Source organism: Vidua chalybeata, chromosome 32 (genome assembly GCF_026979565.1).
Source record: "Vidua chalybeata isolate OUT-0048 chromosome 32, bVidCha1 merged haplotype, whole genome shotgun sequence".
Lineage (NCBI taxonomy): Eukaryota > Metazoa > Chordata > Aves > Passeriformes > Viduidae > Vidua > Vidua chalybeata.
In genome coordinates this window covers 1705639-1723675 of record NC_071561.1, presented here as the reverse complement: position 1 = coordinate 1723675, position 18037 = coordinate 1705639, and the positions used below count along the sequence as shown (strand labels likewise).

At 48.9% G+C, this 18037-nt stretch overlaps 1 protein-coding gene across 1 annotated transcript; it reads left to right on the top strand.

Moving 5' to 3' along the window:
• The first annotated feature begins 4055 nt into the window (after window positions 1–4055).
• Window positions 4056–17756, top strand: SPATA16 (spermatogenesis associated 16). Its single transcript, XM_053967956.1, has 11 exons — window positions 4056–4133; window positions 5208–5648; window positions 6695–6840; window positions 7541–7630; window positions 8019–8103; window positions 8591–8738; window positions 9117–9257; window positions 9486–9598; window positions 12306–12470; window positions 13885–13962; window positions 17419–17756. Exons 1-11 carry the CDS (start codon window positions 4095–4097, stop codon window positions 17623–17625), a joined length of 1653 nt encoding a protein of 550 aa, XP_053823931.1. The 5' UTR covers window positions 4056–4094; the 3' UTR covers window positions 17626–17756.
• The last annotated feature ends 281 nt before the right edge of the window (window positions 17757–18037 follow it).

Here is an 18037-nt window from a genome sequence, read left to right as displayed (position 1 = left end):
CCTGGTCCTGTCCCTTTGATTAATGCAACAACAGCCACACAGAGGGTCCCTCCCCAAGAGCTTTGAAGCTCCCTGCAGGTGCCTGAGCTCTTGGTCCCCTTGACCATGGCAGCTGTGGGCAGCAGTGAGGTCTGTGAGCAGACAGGTTGTCCTCGTGGCACTGGGGCTGTGTCCTTGCAGCCCTGGGGACACTGGGCACCGTGACACTGCTGTCCTTCCCTGGGCACTGCCCAGCACAGCCCAGGCTGCCTCCAGGGAGAGCCCTGGGCTCTGGGAGGGACAGGATCTCCCATCCCAGGGACCTTGGCCCTTCTGCTCCATCAGACCAAGGGTTTGCTCAGTGCCTGAGCCACCTGCCCAGTGCCTCTGCCTGCTGCAATCACAGCCTCCAACCATCAGTGCTAACGAGGCCCTGGGGAGGCTCCATCAGAAGGGCTTTCAGTGGCAACTCTCAATGCTCCAAGACACTTTGGAATTCTCTTCTCACTTGGATTTTCTTGAGGGACTGCTGCTCTCTGTCTCAGGATCTGAGGATCCTGCACTCAGAACACCAAATACAACCCAGAGCTCATTAAGACAAAGAAAGGCCTAATGAGTCATTACCTTCCCCTCTGACACTTGTTGAAGACATGTGTCAAGTCCTTGTACAGCTAATTAGAGAGGGCTGAGGACTGGAGGTGAAGGCTCCAGTGCCCACTCTGAAGAGGTGATAACAGCATTGTGCAGCTGACACTGATCCAGGGGATGCTAAGGAGACCATGCCCAATGGAAAAACAGTTCCTCGAGGCCCAACACGGGATGGACAACTCTGCCCGTCCCCTCCAGCCCCAGCCCTTTCTCTTAGTGGCCATCTGGGCCCTGCCTCACTTTCTGTGACATGAAACTTGTCCACTGAATCCTGTAGTGACGTTACAGCTGCTTTGCACCAACTTCCACCTCCTTTCACCCTAGATCTGGCTGCGAACACACATGGAAGGGTTTCTGCTAACTATAAAATAATGAAATTATATTAATCTTTTTTTAATTATTAAAGATATATTGAAAGTAATAACAACAAGAATAGCTCCCCGCCAAAAAAAAAAAAAAAAAAAAAAAAAAAAAAACTAAACCAAACCAACACAATCAAAACCAAAATAAACAAGTAAAAAAACAGAAACCCAAACCCCCCACCCAGCTCCAGAGGCGAAACGTGATAAACAGTAGAACACAACAAATGTCTCTCACATCCTCCACCACCTCTGCAGACGGTGCCTGCTCGGGCAGGGAGGTGCTGCAGAGAGCCAGGCTGGCCTCGTGCCCTGCCCAGGGACCCCTCACAGCCCCACGGGTCCCAGCCCTGCTGAGGCTGACAGGTTCCCTCCCAAAATGCTGCATTCATTTCTGACCCAGCACTAAGAAACCCAAGAACAAAACAGAAAGCTGATGGCAGCATCTTGCAAAATCCCATCCAAGAACATTCTGTTGTAAAATCACAACTGTTGACAGAAGCTGAGAATGTCAACAACGTTAGAAAACGACGTTGGAGATGAGTAATGCGATGGTTGGCTCTCACTATTAAAGAGCGAATATTAAGTATGTGTTAAGAGAAGTTTTGTAGGTGCATATTTATCTTTCCCTTCCCCCTTGCATTGTTATCACAAGACAGCCGTGGTGGTCAGGGCATTTGGGAGGGTTGGCTTATTACTGTGGCAGTGCCTGACCTCCAATCAAGCTGTAAGAAAGTGATCTCCACCACTGGACACCACTGGATTGACAAGACTTTGGGAGGGGCTAAAGGTACAAAAGGCAGAACATCTGTTTTGTAGGTGAGCACATGATGATTGAATCCTTTGCTCCCGGTGCTGTATTATTTTAATAATAATATTATTATTTTATTCAGTCTTCTGTTGTCTTTTTGATAAGGTTTCAACAAAACCACAAAATTCTTCTAAATTTTTGAAAGTGAGCATCATTTCTCACAACAAGCTTCAAGTACTTGGACTAGAAGAGCTCAGGCAATAAATTTAATTGGAATGAACCTTCTATTTCTAACGTGAGCAATTCCATCAAATTTCCAAAACCAGTGAAAGAGGGAGCCCCAGCAGCAGAGGCTTCACACAAAGCAATGACATAGAACAGGCAGGGCAAGCAGCTGCCAAAATTTTAACTTCTCAATTGCACTGAAGGATTTATTTTAATTTTACTGTAGCCACTATTAATAAAGAAAGATTTAAGAGTCTTGAAAAATAAAAATAAATAAATTATAAAAGGCCCCCACTATACCAAAAACACAAACCTCATTTTTCTTTACTGTCATGAGGCTCCTGAAAAAAAGCATCAAATCATCCTGCAAGTTCAGAAGTACAAAAGAAATCTGACTTGAGTTTCTCCACCAAACCACAGCAGGGTTTGTCCAGCTGGCCATTCAGAATAGGAACAAACAAACAAATCTGTATTTTCTAAGATATTTTTCATGGTCATCCTCCATTTTTGTAAGGCGGATTGCACCAAAGACCTATTATATTCTTGCTGGGAAGAAAGATGCTTTGAGTTATTTAAGCTTTGAGGTGCATTTAGAAATGGCTTTCACTAAAGTCAGATACTCCCAGGCTTGAAGGTAAGGCATAAATAAAATTAGTCACTTGCCTGCAATAATTGCAGAAAGAACACATTGAAATCCCCTTTCACATGAAAATCTAAAAAAATCTTAAATCTAATTCTGGACAACACCAGCCAGCGACAAGCTGAGAGCTGTTATGTGTTCTGAGTTTGTTTTTCTAAGCCGTTGGCCCCAAAGCCTGCGTTTAACTTTGGCAGAATTGTGTCCAGCAGCTCTGGGCCCACAGTGACAGAGACGTGTTCAGACCTGGGTCACATCAGCACCAGCCCCAGCTGCACAGCGACAGCTGCTGCTCCCACAGGAAAATGGTCTTTGTGGTCATTAGAAGCACGAGCACGAGCACAAGCCCAGCCCAGTGCCAGCTGCAGGTGAACCCCAGGAGGGGAAGGAGGGATTGCTTGGAAAGCTCCTGGGTGCCCGCAGTGGGGCTGGCCTGGAGCCATCCCCACCTTGGCAGGGTGGGGAAGGGCTGGGGAAGGGCTGGGGGGGCAGCTGGGCTGGGGCAGGGGCTCTCCAACTGCCCTGGATGTGGAACTGGAGCCCAGCAACTGCCAGAACGGCCGATGGAGCCGCGGCAGGTGAGCGGGGAAGGAGCAGCTCTCCCTGTGCCGGGCCCAGAGGGGGCCTGGGGGAGGCCTGGGCTGTCCCCTGGGGAATGGTTCCCTTTGGGAACACCAGGGCATTCCCGAGGGGCTGTTCTGGAGCTGGTGGCAGCTTTGGTGGGACAGGCCATGCCAGGGCACACCCATCTCCTGCCATCACTGCAGGCACTAAGGAGGGAGCAGCTTTTCCTTGCCTCCCCAGCACCCCAGGTTACAGCCCAGCCCCAGCACTGCCCAGACACTGCAATGGGTTTCTCCCAGTCCCCTCCCAGATGATTCCTTGCGGCCCAGAGGAGCCCACAGGAGGGATCAGAGGATGCTGGGGGGCTGGAGCACTTCTGCTGTGGGAAAGGCTGCGAGAGCTGAGACCCCTCTGCCTGAAGAAGGCTCGGGAGAAACCTTAGAGCCTCTTCCAGCTCCTGAAGAGACTCAGGGAGAGCTGGGGAGGGACTCTGGACAAGGACCTGCAGGGACAGCACAAGGGGGAATAGCTTCCAACTGACAACGGGCAGGGTTCGATTGGGTCTTGGGAAGAAATTCCTCCCTGGAGGAGGAACAGTGAGGAGGGTGAAGAGGCCCTGGCAGCAAACAGAATTGCCCTGGAAGTGTTCAAAGCCAAGCTGGATGGGGCTCAGAACAATTTCCCTTCTGTGTTCTCATCCAAGTCAGGCCTCTTCCAGCAGGTTCTGTTTGTTCCATTTTCAAAGTCCAGGGCAGAAAGGATTCCCAACGAGGGGAGGAAGATCTGAGCTGGAATTCCTGAGCTGGGATAGGCTGGGAAAACATTGAGGACCAATGTGCTCAGGGACAGCCATGCAAACCTGAGTGTGCTCTTCCCTGTGTTCTTCCAGGTGGCCCAGGAGCTTGGACTGAGCCAGCAGTTCCCTTCCCAGATGTTTCTTCAACAGGAACCTTCCTCAAGGGCCCCTGAGGTGAGTGCAGCTGTGCTGAGCTGGCTCAGGACACTTGAAATGGGAATTCCCGAAGGGGAAGAGAACTGCAGGAACCCTGCAAGGGAGGAGCTGCTCGGCCACAGCTCTTCTGTGTGTCCCTGAGTGGGGTTCATTTCTCTGCCTGATTTCTGGATCCCCATTTTACCCCAAGAGAGACTTTCCTCTGCTCCATCAGTTCAACAACACCTTTGGCAGTGAATGTGAGCAAATAGAACACGAACCTGATCTCTGATGGTGTTGTTTAATTTCATTGTAATCACAGTAATACATGTCCTGAGCACAAGTAATGTGCTCAGAGTAGAAATAGATTTCATATGTTTAAGCAGATTCTGAAATTGGTTCTCCATGAACCAACACCCATTCTTGTTGGGATCAGAAGAGGCACCTCAGATGGTACTTTGAATACCTGCCCTCCTCTTAGCAGGATAAAGCACAGAAGGAACATTAGATCTCCACTCCACACTATGAAAAGACATTTTTTTTTTCCAAGATGCTTGCATTTTATTTAATTATGTTTTCTTTCCTTCATTCAATTTAATTTAATAATATGTTCCAAAGCTATTTATCCCAATGCATCCAGTAAAGTTAAAAGAATGGAAGGCAACTAATTTTAACATATTGCCCCTTGATGTCATCTTGTTTGGTGCTAAAATCCATGGTAAAGCATTATCAGAAATCATTTCTGGTAACAAAACAAAGCTCTCCGGGGACATTTTGCAAAGGCAAGCTGTGATAAGCACAAGGGGGAATGGCTTTAAGCTGAAAGAGACTTAGATTGGACATTAGGAAGAAACTCTTGGCTGTGAGGGTGGGGAGGCCCTGGCACAGGGTGCCCAGAGAAGCTGTGGCTGCCCCTGGATCCCTGGCAGTGTCTAAGGCCAGGTTTGACAGGGCTTGGAGCAGCCTGGGATAGCAGAAGGTGTCCCTGTCCATGGCAGAGAGCTGGAATGAGATGACCTTTGAGGTCTCTTCCAACCTAAACCATTCTGGGGTTCTCTGAAATGACTTTAAATCCCACAATTCTCCTCTCATCTCCCACTCCCTCTCTTGCAGGCGTGGCAAGAGGCGAAAGAACAGAAAGAACGACCCCAGAGCGGCGCAGACAGAGCGAGCCGTAAGCGGAAAGCAGGAAGCCTTGGAGATGTGTCCGGCACAAAAGCAGAAACACCCGCAGCAGAGAGCTGCACGGGGACATTCCCGAGCCCTCCGCTTCACATCCCTCTCTCCAGACTCTGGGAAATAGAGGCCGAGTTGATCTGTGCTGATGAGGTGGACATCAAGTTTGAGTCTGGCGAGCCGGTGGCACCTGCAGTGCCACCAGCGGTGCCACCAGCAGGGCCACCAGCAGTGGCTCAGCCTCCTGCCCAAGGCCCGGGGGACAGCCGGTGGCACCGCGCCGGCGCAGGGCTGCGGGCGGCCCTGCAGGAAGGCAGCGCTCAGTGCCAGCAGCGGGATTTCGCAGCGGCCGCCGCCAAGTTCTCCACGGCTCTGGAGGTACGGGGCTAAAGGGCTGTGACCCCACAGCAGGTGTGACACCTGCACAGCAAAGGCAGGGCTGTCCCCGCACTCCCTGGGGCAGGAATAGCGAGGGGAGCCAGGGGCGCCAACCTGGAATGCCCAGGGTTGGAGAGAAATCCTGAGATGCGAGTTCGCCTGAAATCTGAAAATTGGGAGTTGTAAATAAGCCACAGAAGGGGGGAAGTGTTGGACTGAACCAAAGAATGCCAGGTAATTTTGTGCTTTTCTCCAAGTTCTTAACTGTATTAATGTGTGGAGGAAATTGAAGTCCCAGAGAGTGAAAAAAATGCTCCTCTAATCTTAGCTCTATCAGCAACAAATGCCCTCTCAATAACTGGGGAGTTTTCACTCTGCCTCAACTAATGCTTTCTCTCCACTCTGACTCCAATACCTTCAGCCAGGCACTTCAAACTCTGAGAAAGGGACTGCACTTTTTTTTAGTTCTGCCAAACTTCATTCAAAAGCATTTGTCAAATATTAGGGCTTTCTAATTCACAAGCAAATATCCTATTCCTTTTTTTTTTCCTACAATACTGAAGTAATTTTTTTAAGCAATAAATATTATAGCAATCAGTGAATAAAATGATTAAGTGTCACCCCTTTTAAGTGCTTTTTTGCCCCCTATATTCTGAAATGAGCTGTGGTAGGAACAGCACCATGGGTCACTTAAAAAGAAAGGAAGGCTTGTCTCCTCCTGAGAGGAAAGGCTGGTGAATGGACATACCAGGAAAATGGATGAGGGAATTAATCCCTGGGATTGCAGACAGAGTGATTGGGACATCACAGAATTGTAGGGCTGGCGGTCCTCAGCAGCCTCTAAATCCAGCTCTCAGAAACAAAAAACCCAGAACATCCCTGAAAGACCATTCTGTCCTCTGTACTGGCTTTTGTAATGCTGACTTTAGTTAAAGCCAGAGTCTATTAGACCTCAGTTTTCTCCACTGATCAGTCACAAAAAGTGTTTCCACCCAGCAAATTGTGTATTCTAATATTTGGAAATTATGGTTTTGTTTCATGTGCAGCTTTGCAGTAAAGACTTTGCTATAGAGGATCCCTTGAGGTCCTCTCCAGATGATATTTCCAGGCTTGTCAGCTGGATCGAGTCAAAGCTCGTCATCTGCTACTTAAAACTGGGGCAGCCTGGCCTTGCTCTGCATCATTCCCACAGGTAAGAGGAAACACGGGTTGGATTCACTGCTCACACTGAAACCCAAAATGAAAGACAAGGAATAAATGCTGTGCAGGAAGACCCAGTGTACTAGTGAGAAAAGAGGAATCAAGAGAACACACCTTACGCGTGGAACTGGTGTTTAGATTGGACTAATCACATCTGTTGAAGGGTCTGACACACCAGGCCAAGGTTTGCCCACACTGCACCTATGCCTTGTACAGAGAGTATTTCAAAATATCTCAGGTTCACCTTCTGGTACATTCCAGGTGCACAGTGCTTCCAGGGAGATGAGCCAGACACCTGCTGCTCCTGTTAGGGCAGCTGGGGGTTGATAAGAGCTTGTGCTGTAGCAGTTTTGTTTATGATACCTACATGCCAAAGGCAAAAGAGAATATTAACCCCTGGAGCATTTTTTCTAGAGCAATACATAAACCCCTAATGAAATTGCATTTAGGATAAAACCACATTGAAATGAACCTTTAAGTAATATCTTTAGTAATGTTTTCTTCATCGATCACAGCTGGAGAGAGGGAGAGGGAAGCAGGGACAGAGAGTTCACCTGACATTTGAGATGTGGCACTGAGTTATAGAGCAGAAGTGCATATGGCATCTGCCTCAGTCACTGCTTGATTCTTAGGAGCTTTAGTGATGTAAGAAATCCCAGCCTAACCTTGTCCACGCCTCTTCTCTCCCCAAGGAGCATCATTCAGAACCCCTCTCACTTCTGCAATCACCTGCGCCAAGCTGCCTGCTTTCGGTGCCTGCACAGATACTCGGAGGCTGCCAGGTACTTCTGCTGCTCGGGCTCCTCTGCATCCCTTTCCTTGCAGCTCTCAGCAGTGACACATCCTCTAAGAGCCAGCCTTTGCCCAAATCCGTGGCAGCTTTGCACTGGCTTTGTGTGTGTGACCTCAGGGGCAGCAGAGCTCCAGTCCTCCCAGTTGCTGTAACGTGAATAATCCCAATTGTGGCCCTAAATGACACCCAGGGCTATTTGCTGGCAGGGAGTTCAGGGAGCTAAAAATGTGTTTGTCTAAAAGTTGGACAAGGACTGGGAGTTCTGTGTAACCTTTGCTATAGAGCTCACTTGACACTCTTTGAACGGGACCTCCGTCCAGCCTGGCCACAGAGCCCCTTCTCTGCCTGCCCACTCCTCTTTCTCTCTTTGTCCCCAGGAGCGCCATGGTGGCGCACTGTCTGTACGTCCTGGCCGAGGGCGCGGGGCTGGACACCAGTGACCTCCTCCAGCTGTACTGGCAGGTAACAGCTGACAGCCTGGGGAGGAATCACAGAACGGGCCGGGTTGGGAGGGACCCCCAAGCATGGCTGAGACCAACTCCTGGCCCTGCACAGGGCCATTCCCAAGGGCCACACCCTGAGCAGTTGTCCAACTGCTCCTGGAGCTCTGTCAGGCTTGGAGCTGTGACCACTTCCCCAGGGAGCCTGTTCCAGTGCCTGACCACCCTCTGGGGGAAGAACCTGTCCCTAATATCCAACCTAAACCTCCCCTGACACAACAACTCTGGATATGGCTGATGAAGGCATATTTTCGTAAGTCTTCCTGATGTGATTTTCAGAGAGCGTGGAATCACTTTTTCTCTCCATCTGAAAGAGTTTCTCTTGTTTCTGTCTCCTCCTTGAAGATGGAGGTTCATGGAGTACCCTTCCAAACCACCTAGTTGTTTTGTTTGGTTTTTAACTAGCCCCTACCCAACATGAAATGTATCATTTCTCTGCCCTTTTTTAGGCTATGATTCAAGAAGCCCTCAGTGGAGAAGTCTCTTTTTCTGTTCTGTACACACCTTTTGAGAAAGAGGACAAGGCTGACAAGATAAAGGAGGCCAACAAAACCTTTGCTGAGAAGCACCCTGATTACGTGCAGCACATATTTACAGGTAGCAGCAGGTTTCAGCTGCCCTTAAGCACTGTGGACTGTGTTTGTGCAGCTGAATTCAAAAGAGCTGGAGAGAGTTGGAGAGTTTGAGCTGTTTGGCCTTCAGACACTTCCACACTGCTGTGGGGAATTGGGCAGAATATGCTTTATCTCAGGCATCAGCAAAATTTAAGCTGTTAATGCAAAAGGCTGCAGAGCCCTAAGATTTCCCAGCCCAGTGAGAGCTGGATGTGTTGGGTTTGTTGTCTGTGTTTTGGTAAGGTTTCTGGAGACCATTTCACTCCTTCTTAGACGTCTCGTATTTTTCTCCAAAAAAGTATCTTCTCTTACAGCTGAAAATAAATATGACAGTGAAAATTATTTTCCTTTCCCTGTGCAGATCCTCATGGAATTCACCTGTTGCCAGAGAAGGCTGAATCTCATCCTGGCCAGCAGTACTTACTGACTCTGGGCTTCAGAAACAAAGAGATTGGAAAAACTGTGGAGAAGTTTGTAACTCAAAAACTGCCAGTCTTTCCAGGTGTGCCAAGTTGCTCAAGAACTGGCCTGGCTCGGGAGTGACCCCCACAATCCTTACTAAATGAGGGGGTGAGGGGTGTCTCAGGATCCATTTCCATCAGTGCTGGCAGCCCTGACGGCCCAGGCAGCTCTTCCCATCCCCTTCAGTCCTCCTCCAGTTCACTCAATGTCCTGCCAGATCCCCTAAAGAAAACGGAGACGAATAAACACAGCCTCGTTCACTTCCTAGGCCAGAAAATAACTTTCAGTCCCAGCATGGAGGAAGAAGCAGAAACATTTTGGCAGAACACTGGGAAAGGGATCATGGCAGCCATGGCTTTCATAGGAAGCTCCAAGATTAAGGTGAGTATCCCATTCCCTTTCTGGTATGTGGTGTGTGGGAAGGACATGTGCTTTTGGGGGGTAATTCCTGCAGCGTCTGCTCCTGCAGTGTCCAGAAATGCTCCGTGAATTGCATTAGGAACAGAGGTCTGGTGGGTTCAGACTCTTTTGGAAAGGAGTCCTAATGACTTAACAGTGACCACAGTTTCTTAAAGGTCTGTCTGCATGCAATTTCCTCCAATCTTTATTGCCTGTGATATTATACCCCTACTGCACAACCACCAACACAGTTACTCACTCTTATTTCATACCCACAGTACACTGCACCTCCCACCCCGAGCTCCATCAGCAGTCAATCACTGCTTCTTGAAGCAATTCTAGTGACTGAGATCTGATCCCTATGGAGTGAAGGTGTGAAGTAACCTTCTCACCTTCTCACACAAGCCATGTGATGGTTACCTCTGCTCCACCCTTTCTGCCATAATGGGCACAGCTTTTAGCACTAGGGCTGACAATTAGCACAAGGGTCAACGATCAAATTTGCACATAGATGAGACTGTTTCCATGCAATTCTTCAATTATTCTGCTGAGCAAAGAAACATGAGCTAGAGATCTGGGGAAGCTCAGACTCCTTTCCTTCTAGAGGGCAGCTGCTGGAGCAGCAGTGAGCACTGGAACTTGTGTGCAGGACTTGGCCAAAAGCATCCACACTGGCCTGAGGGAAGTGGAGTGGATGGAGGGCAGACACCCCTGAGGAAACGCAGCTGCTTCTTTGCAGTGCTTTCCTGAAGCCCTTTGCTCTTGGCTTTGGACGATCAAAAGTCCCAGTTCCTGATGTGCAGAGTAGTGCAAGTGGCAGATTTGGAAAGGGGAGGATCTGTTCCTGCTGGGGGCATTCCCTTCAAAGCTACAACTACAGAGTGTGGGTTGGATGCTGGAAACACAATAAAATCCTGGTCTTTCTGAAAGCCCCAGAAAAACTGCAATTTAAATTTTTTTTTTATCCCCCCAATTCTCTCTTTGCTCTTGGAGGTCAGATTCCTCTATTGCAATTACTACAGTCTCAAAATAGTAACAGGAAGAGAAAAAACTTTGAAATCAGACAGGTTTTGCACTCCCCATGACTCCCTTCTTCTGTAAATGAATTTGGAGGAACAGGACCACACAGTTCAAGCAGAGATAAGCAGAGAGGTCTGTTTTTCAGGGCACAGGGAAAAGAAACTCATCCTGTCAGAGATGAGAGCTGCTACAGTCTCCACTGTAGGAATTTACACTGTTCCCACACAGCAGTATTTTCTATCAGCTTTACACCTCCCCTCTACATCCAAATATTCTGGCTGAAACGCAAGTGCACTCCCAAAAAAACCCAGGTGAAGCCCCAGCACCACCTAAGGCAGCAGCCAAGTGACCTTTTCTCCAAGGAGGCTGGCACAGCAGCCCCGTGGTTTAGGCAAGGGCTTCCCTGGTGCCACCTCCAGAGCAGCAAGGACAGGGAACTGGGCTGAACTGGGGGCCTGTGGGTTCATAACCAGCCCCAGGGATCGGTGTGAGAGCTGCCACGGAGACGAGGAAAGCCCCAGGACAGAAAAGAGAGTCACTGGTTGGAAAAAACAGCTGCCACGTCCATGTCCATTGTCAGGGGAAATATATTCCCTTTCCCTTCAGTTTTCAGAGCATTCAGTGGTCCCAGCAAGATCCCACCCAAGGAGCAGATGGCAGTGCCAGTTCTGCCTGGGAACAGAGATGGGCACAGAGCCAGAGCTGCTCTGCAGCTGGGGACTGACCTCTCCTTATGGCCCTGACAGAGACTGGGCCACTTCTGTTTCTTTTAAAGTATTCCACAATTGTCTTCAAGCTACAAACACAATTCCATCTTATTTCCATCACATGTAATCTAAATTAAAAATGGCCAAACTTCAGCTACAGACTCAAGCCTTACAACTTACTTGGAGAGGAAAAAATAATATCTTTGGGTTTAACAGAACAAACATTTCTTCCTGCTGCTCTCTTCCTCATTTGCAGACGCAATTTGCAATCCAGCTTCTTGTTCTGCTCAGGCTGGTTTTGACCAAACCAGCTCAGTGCTAAACCCAAGCTGATCAAACCATGGCAACACTTCAGAAAAGTCAATTCTGCCCCCTTTGTTTTGCAGCCACACAGCCTGAAGTTCATGACATCATTTATACACACATGGCTCTGCCTAAGATGAGAAAGCTGGAACATGCTTCAAGCGTGCCATGTTCCTGGCTGCCTGGTGGCCAGAGACCACCCCTGCAGGCTTCAGTTCCTCCAGGGTCTGTCTTTTAAACCCTGGGTTGGCCTGTCTGCACCCAAACCATGAGCTGACACCCTGCACTCTTTCCTTAGCCTCTCCCCTGAGACTGGAAAAGCCATCCAGGAAAGTCAGGTGATGTTCAATGGAGGGGCTGATGGAAAAGCCAATTCCAAAGGAGAAAACTGTTTGTGTTTGTTATCTGCTGTCTCCCCTTCCCCTCTATCATGACATCTGTATTTTCCTAGTCCTACTAGAGAGCTCGTGGCAAGAAATTCTTCTTGGTGCCTCTCTGAGGCCTGTCCCAGCAGCAGGGCCTGAAAGGTTCTGGCTGGCACAGGGCTGAGAGCAGGACCAGCACAGACACAGATGAGAGGCCTGGAGGCACAGGACTCCAAGGATCAGGGTGTTCCCTGTGCCTCTCCTCTCACCTCCTCTCTTTTCCTGGGCCAACAGGATGAGCGTGGCCCCTGTGCCCGGGCCATTGAGCAGTTCCATCATGCCAGCCTGCTCAGCCACCTGCAGAGAGGGGAGGAACACACCCAGGTGATGGCCCAGGCGATGGCTGAGCTGGCGACTGCTCCCTACCTGCAGAGAGTCTCTCAGGAGGATGACAAGCTGGTAGGTTTTGATTTCCAACACAGCCTCTGCAGGCTGAGAGACAGAGCAGGAAGGGCCAGGGCAGAGTTCTGTACTTCCACCCTTGTGGGAAATGGATCTGTAGCAAATTCTTAAAGTTTGATAGAAGGTTTACATAGAAAAAATAGAATAAAAGCTTTTAAAACGTCTCTCAGTTACCCCATCTCTGGGTCAGAAAAGAGCTTAATCTGACACACCCTGTGCTCTGAAGTCCTTTGTCCAATGTGGGGTCCTAAAAGAGTTCTCAAATCCTCCTTCAGTGCTCTGATAGAGGAGGAGCTGATCACCTGCAAGGTGACTGACAGAACCACCAGGACTTACCTGTCAGGATCTGTTGAAAATCCCTTCTCTGCCTCCACAACCTCCCCAGATCAGTCTGGAAAAATGATTGCAATGATTCAGCTCTTGCTGCCTTGACATCTCTGACCCCAGAAGGCACCTGCAGCAAAACAGCCTGAATCAGGGTAGAGCTGAGAAGGAGAGGGGGAAAGGAGGGAAAACCAATTTTCTGTGCTGGGTCCCACCACCACATGTTCCCTGTCTCAGAACAAACCTGTCTGCCTGCTCCTGGTCACTTGTCAGACTTGCTGCAGAGGTGCCCCAGGTTGGTGAAGAATCCCTGGGGCTGTTGAGAAACACGGGCTGGGCCCTTGGCCCTTGGCCCAGCCCAGCTCCAGCAAGGGCCAGCACTGGGATGATTGCTGCAGCCACCAAGGCCAAAAGCGATGGTATCCAAGGGGGTTGGGGAGTAAAGAGCAGGGGGAAACATCTCCTTCTTGCTGTGCATCAGTGGACAGATGGTGTCTCTCCTCCTCCCCTGAAGGGACACCTTTGGGTGAGCCTTGTGCCTTGAGCACACCCCAGGAATGCTGATACCTGTAGTGCCAGCAGATCTTAATTCCTTAGTTCTTCTTAATTCACGAGTAAAACACTTGTGAAGAGACTCCAAAAACTTTTGTTTGCACTCCCTTTAACTTAACCCAACATTTTGGAAGAGAATTTTTTAGAGTGCAGCAGTAGCACAGGTCTCATGTACCAGCTTTCCCTAGTTTGTTCCTAAACACTGATGCTAAGGGCAGGACACCCTGGGTCCAACCCCTGTCTCTCTGTCTCTGAATTAAGAGTATCTGAACTATTTTCCAGGGGTTGGGAAGGGTGCAGGGTGCCAGGACTGCCCTGGAAGGGGACTATGGGAAGGCAATACTACAGTATTTTAGATCCACAAGAATGCAGTGCAAGGACTGAAGCAAAGATGAGTTGGCCGTGCTCACTGTGTGCAAGATGAGTCACAAAATCATCAGAGTGCCAAGGATTTGAATTAGGGTTTCATTTGTGTATTCAGAGAAGTGATTTCTCTGTGAATTCCACACTGATTGATTGTATCTCGGTGCCCCAGCTGCAGTCACTGATGGCAGATGCCATGGACATCCTGGCAGGAAGAACTGGAGAGCGTGTGTGGACCAAAATACAGAAGGTAACAGCCTGCAGCAAAGGGCAGGGGAGCAGCTGGCTCCTCGGCCAGGAAACGTCCCTGAGTCTGCTCTGTTCAAATGGCAGAAAAGAGAGGAGGTGCCAAGTGAAACCTGATCCCGTGCCTTGGCCTCTGCCCGTGCTCAGGACCAGCCCCAGGGAGGTGTCTGTGGTTGGCCTGGGAGCCTGCGAGGGTCTGGCTGCATCCCTGCTGTGCAAACACCATCGCAGCTGATCTGCTGCACCAGAAACAGTGCGGTGGTGTCAGCAGCTGATGTGCCAGATTAGTTCTTATTCGGGAGCTGGAGCCCAGATTTATTCCATAAATACGGAAAGCACAGGCAGACCATGCCAAAGCACGGTTCCAGGTAGGAACATCATTCCTCTGCTGCTACCTGGTGGCATCCCCAGCAGCGCAGACGCTGCTGGGTGGTCCTAAAGAGCTGCTGTAAATCCTGCTGCTGTTCTGGTGTCCCGTTTGCCCTCACTCCACATCCCACCCACCACCTGGGACCCATTTTCCTTCCTCTTTCTGCCATTTGTGCTCACACAGACACCAGCACTACCCCCAGAACAGAACAGGCACTTTTAATAGCAGAGGAAAGTCGTGCAGACACATAAATTTGGTCTCTGGCTGAAGAGTCCTGCGGGCTCAGTGGTTGTGGTTAATAGGGCCAAGCCCTGCACTGGACCCCTGCACTATGGGATCAGTCTTCCCCAGACTCCCCATATGCTTTTGGCCCGTCCATGATTTCCTAGGCTTTTACTTCTCCAAAACAAGGCTGCCACCAGGAGTCCTCTCTCTAATCCTCTGATTGTTTCTACGCCGAGCACATCACAGCAGAGCCAACCCACGAGGCTCTCTGGAGAGCCCCAAGCTCCCCGTGCCCCTGTGGTAATGGATCTCCTGGCATCAAAGGAACCAAAGCCCAGACACCAGTGCCCACTGAGCTTCACCAGCACAGCAGAAAACTCTTTTCCGTGGCATCGTGCACGGAGCCATGTGTAGCCCATCCCCTGAACAGGTCCCCCCGCCAGCTCCGTGGGCAGGAGGAGGAAAAGGCAAAGCTTCTCTCTCAGACTCTTTGTGCCCTCGGCACCCCAGGGCAGCAGATGGAACTGTGCATAAATTTTCCTGCTTGCCTCTCTCAAAACCACCCCCCTCACCGACTCAGAGACACCCGCCTGACCAACCCAAAACCACCCCCCTCACCAACCCAAAACCAACCCCATAACCAACTCAAAAACAGCCCCTAAACAACTTAAAACCACCCCACTCACTGACCCAAAAACACCCCCCTAACCAACCCAAAAACACCCCCCTCAGCAACCCAAAACCACTGCCCTAACCAAACAAAAACCACCCCCCTAACTGACCCAAAACCACCCCCCTAACCAACCCAAAACCACCCCCCTAACCAACCCAAAACCACCCCCTAACCAACCCAAAAACACCCCCCTAACCAACCCAAAAACACCCCCCTAACCAACCCAAAACCACCTCCCTAACCAACCAAAAAATATCCCCTGACCAACCCAAAACAACCCCTCACTGACCCAAAACCAGCCCTCTAACCAAACAAAAAACACCCTCCTCACCAACCCAAAATCACCCCCCCCACCAACCCAAAAACACCCCCTCACCGACCCAAAAATATCCCCTGACCAACCCAAAACCACCCTCCTGACCAACCCAAAACCACCGCCTTAACCAAACAAAAACCACCTCACTCACTGACCCAAAAACACCCCCATAACCAACCCAAACCCACCCGCCTGACCAACCCAAAACCACTCCCCTCACCAACTCAAAATCACCCCCCTAACCAACCCAAAACCACTCCCCTCACCAACTCAAAATCACCCCACTCACTGACCCAAAACCACCCCCCTCACCAACCCAAAACAACCCCTCACTGACCCAAAACCAGCCCCCTAACTAAACAAAAACCACCCCCCTCACCAACCCAAAATCACCCCACTCATTGACCCAAAACCACCCCCTGACCAGCCCAAAACAACCCCTCACTGACCCAAAACCAGCCCCCTAACCAAACAAAAAACACCCCCCTCACCAACCCAAAATCACCCCACTCATTGACCCAAAACCACCCCCCTGACCAACCCAAAACCAGCCCCTAAACAACCCAAAACCACCCCTCACCAACCCAAAAACACCCCCCCTAACCAACCCAAAAACACCCCCCCAACAACCCAAAAACACCCCCTCACCGACCCAAAAATATCCCCTGACCAACGCAAAACAACCCCTCACTGACCCAAAACCAACCCTCTAACCAAACAAAAAACACCCTCCTCACCAACCCAAAATCACCCCACTCACTGACCCAAAACCACCCCCCTGACCAACCCAAAACCAGCCCCTAAACAACCCAAAACCACCCCTCACCAACCCAAAAACACCCCCCTAACCAACCCAAAAACAACCCCCCAACAACCCAAAAACACCCCCTCACCGACCCAAAAATATCCCCTGACCAACCCAAAACCACCCTCCTGACCAACCCAAAACCACCGCCCTAACCAAACAAAAACCACCTCACTCACCAACCCAAAAACACCCCCTCACCGACCCAAAAATATCCCCCTGACCAACCCCAAACCACACAGCCAGAGCTGTGGCACGGCTCCAGTCCAAGGCAGGGCTGAGGAGCACCTCGGGGACAGCTCAGGACACGATCAGTGCAAGAGGAAGCCATGCTTGCATGAATTCCCTTTCTGTGGAGGAGGCTTTGCAGCGACTTCTCTGAGCTAGAGAGAAGTTTGATAAGAGGATCCATGTTTACCCCTGAAAGAATTTCCTACCGTTTTCCTACCAAGGTTATTGACATAGAAACCAAGAAAGAAAGAAGGATAAATAAGAGAAACCTGCAACTCTATTCCAATAAGCACTCTGTCTCTTCTGACCACTGAGTAAAGTGTAAGCATAGGAGTTTTTTAAGAATGTATAAAAAGCATGCGTGCTAGAATAAAAAACGGGTTTGGAGCCTTCTGAAAATGGAGTGTGTTGCTTTGTATGGTCTCTGTCTCAACTATGACCATCTCAACCATGATGCCTTTCCTCTGTGCTGTGCCTGAAGAAGCCACACTCCACCGAATGCCTGTCAGCACGGCAGAGCAGGATTTTTTTTTTTTTTTTTAATAATTTCAGCTTAAAATGCAATGGGCAGATGGATTCTTTAGATCCTCCCACAACGCAGAGTGTGCATCTTGAGCAGAGCTCTGTTCCACAGCAATGAAGGAACTGAATCCAGAGAGGGAGAAAACAAAAAATAATGACAGTTGGGCACCACTGCTGCAACCAGCTGTCTGAGTAGAGCCTTCGTGCATTTTTGTTTCTAAGGATTATCAGTTTTGAAATAAACTGATTGCAGCAGTTTTTAAAGTTTTTATGGAGGCGAATGGACTTGCTTGTGACACCATTTCTTTCTAATTGCAGGTGGCACTAATTGAAGAGTACCTGAGGGAAGGAGAAGAGCATTGCATAAGGACCTTACGTGTGCAAATACCTGGAATGGAAAACATCAGCTGGACCCCACAGCGACAGAAATATCTGAGACTGGAAAATACAAACATGTTCATTCCCAACCCACGAAGCTTGGCCACAGGGCCAAAAAAAAGACACATAGTTTTTGCAAAAAGTTGATTTTGTAGGTATTTTGTAGCTATTGGTATCAATTTCATAGATGTTCATCTTATTTTGCATTGTATTAACCTGAAATTGTATTAATTAAAATTTATATTGTAGTCAATTGTATTTAGCTGTGTAAATTTAACTTGTACTAGTTAAATGTAAGTGGTATTAAGTAGTATTTATTTGCATTAACTTTAAGTTGTATGAATTTAAATTCAGATTGCATTCATTTGTATTTACTTGTAGTAATTTTAAATTGAATTTAATCTTATATTCTATTAAACTGTATTTAAGTGTATAAATTTAAGTTGTATCAGTTTAAATTTAAGTGATATTAAATAGTATTTACTTGCATTAACTTTAGGTTGTATGAATTTAAATTCAGATTGCATTCATTTGTATTTACTTGTATTAAAGTTGTATG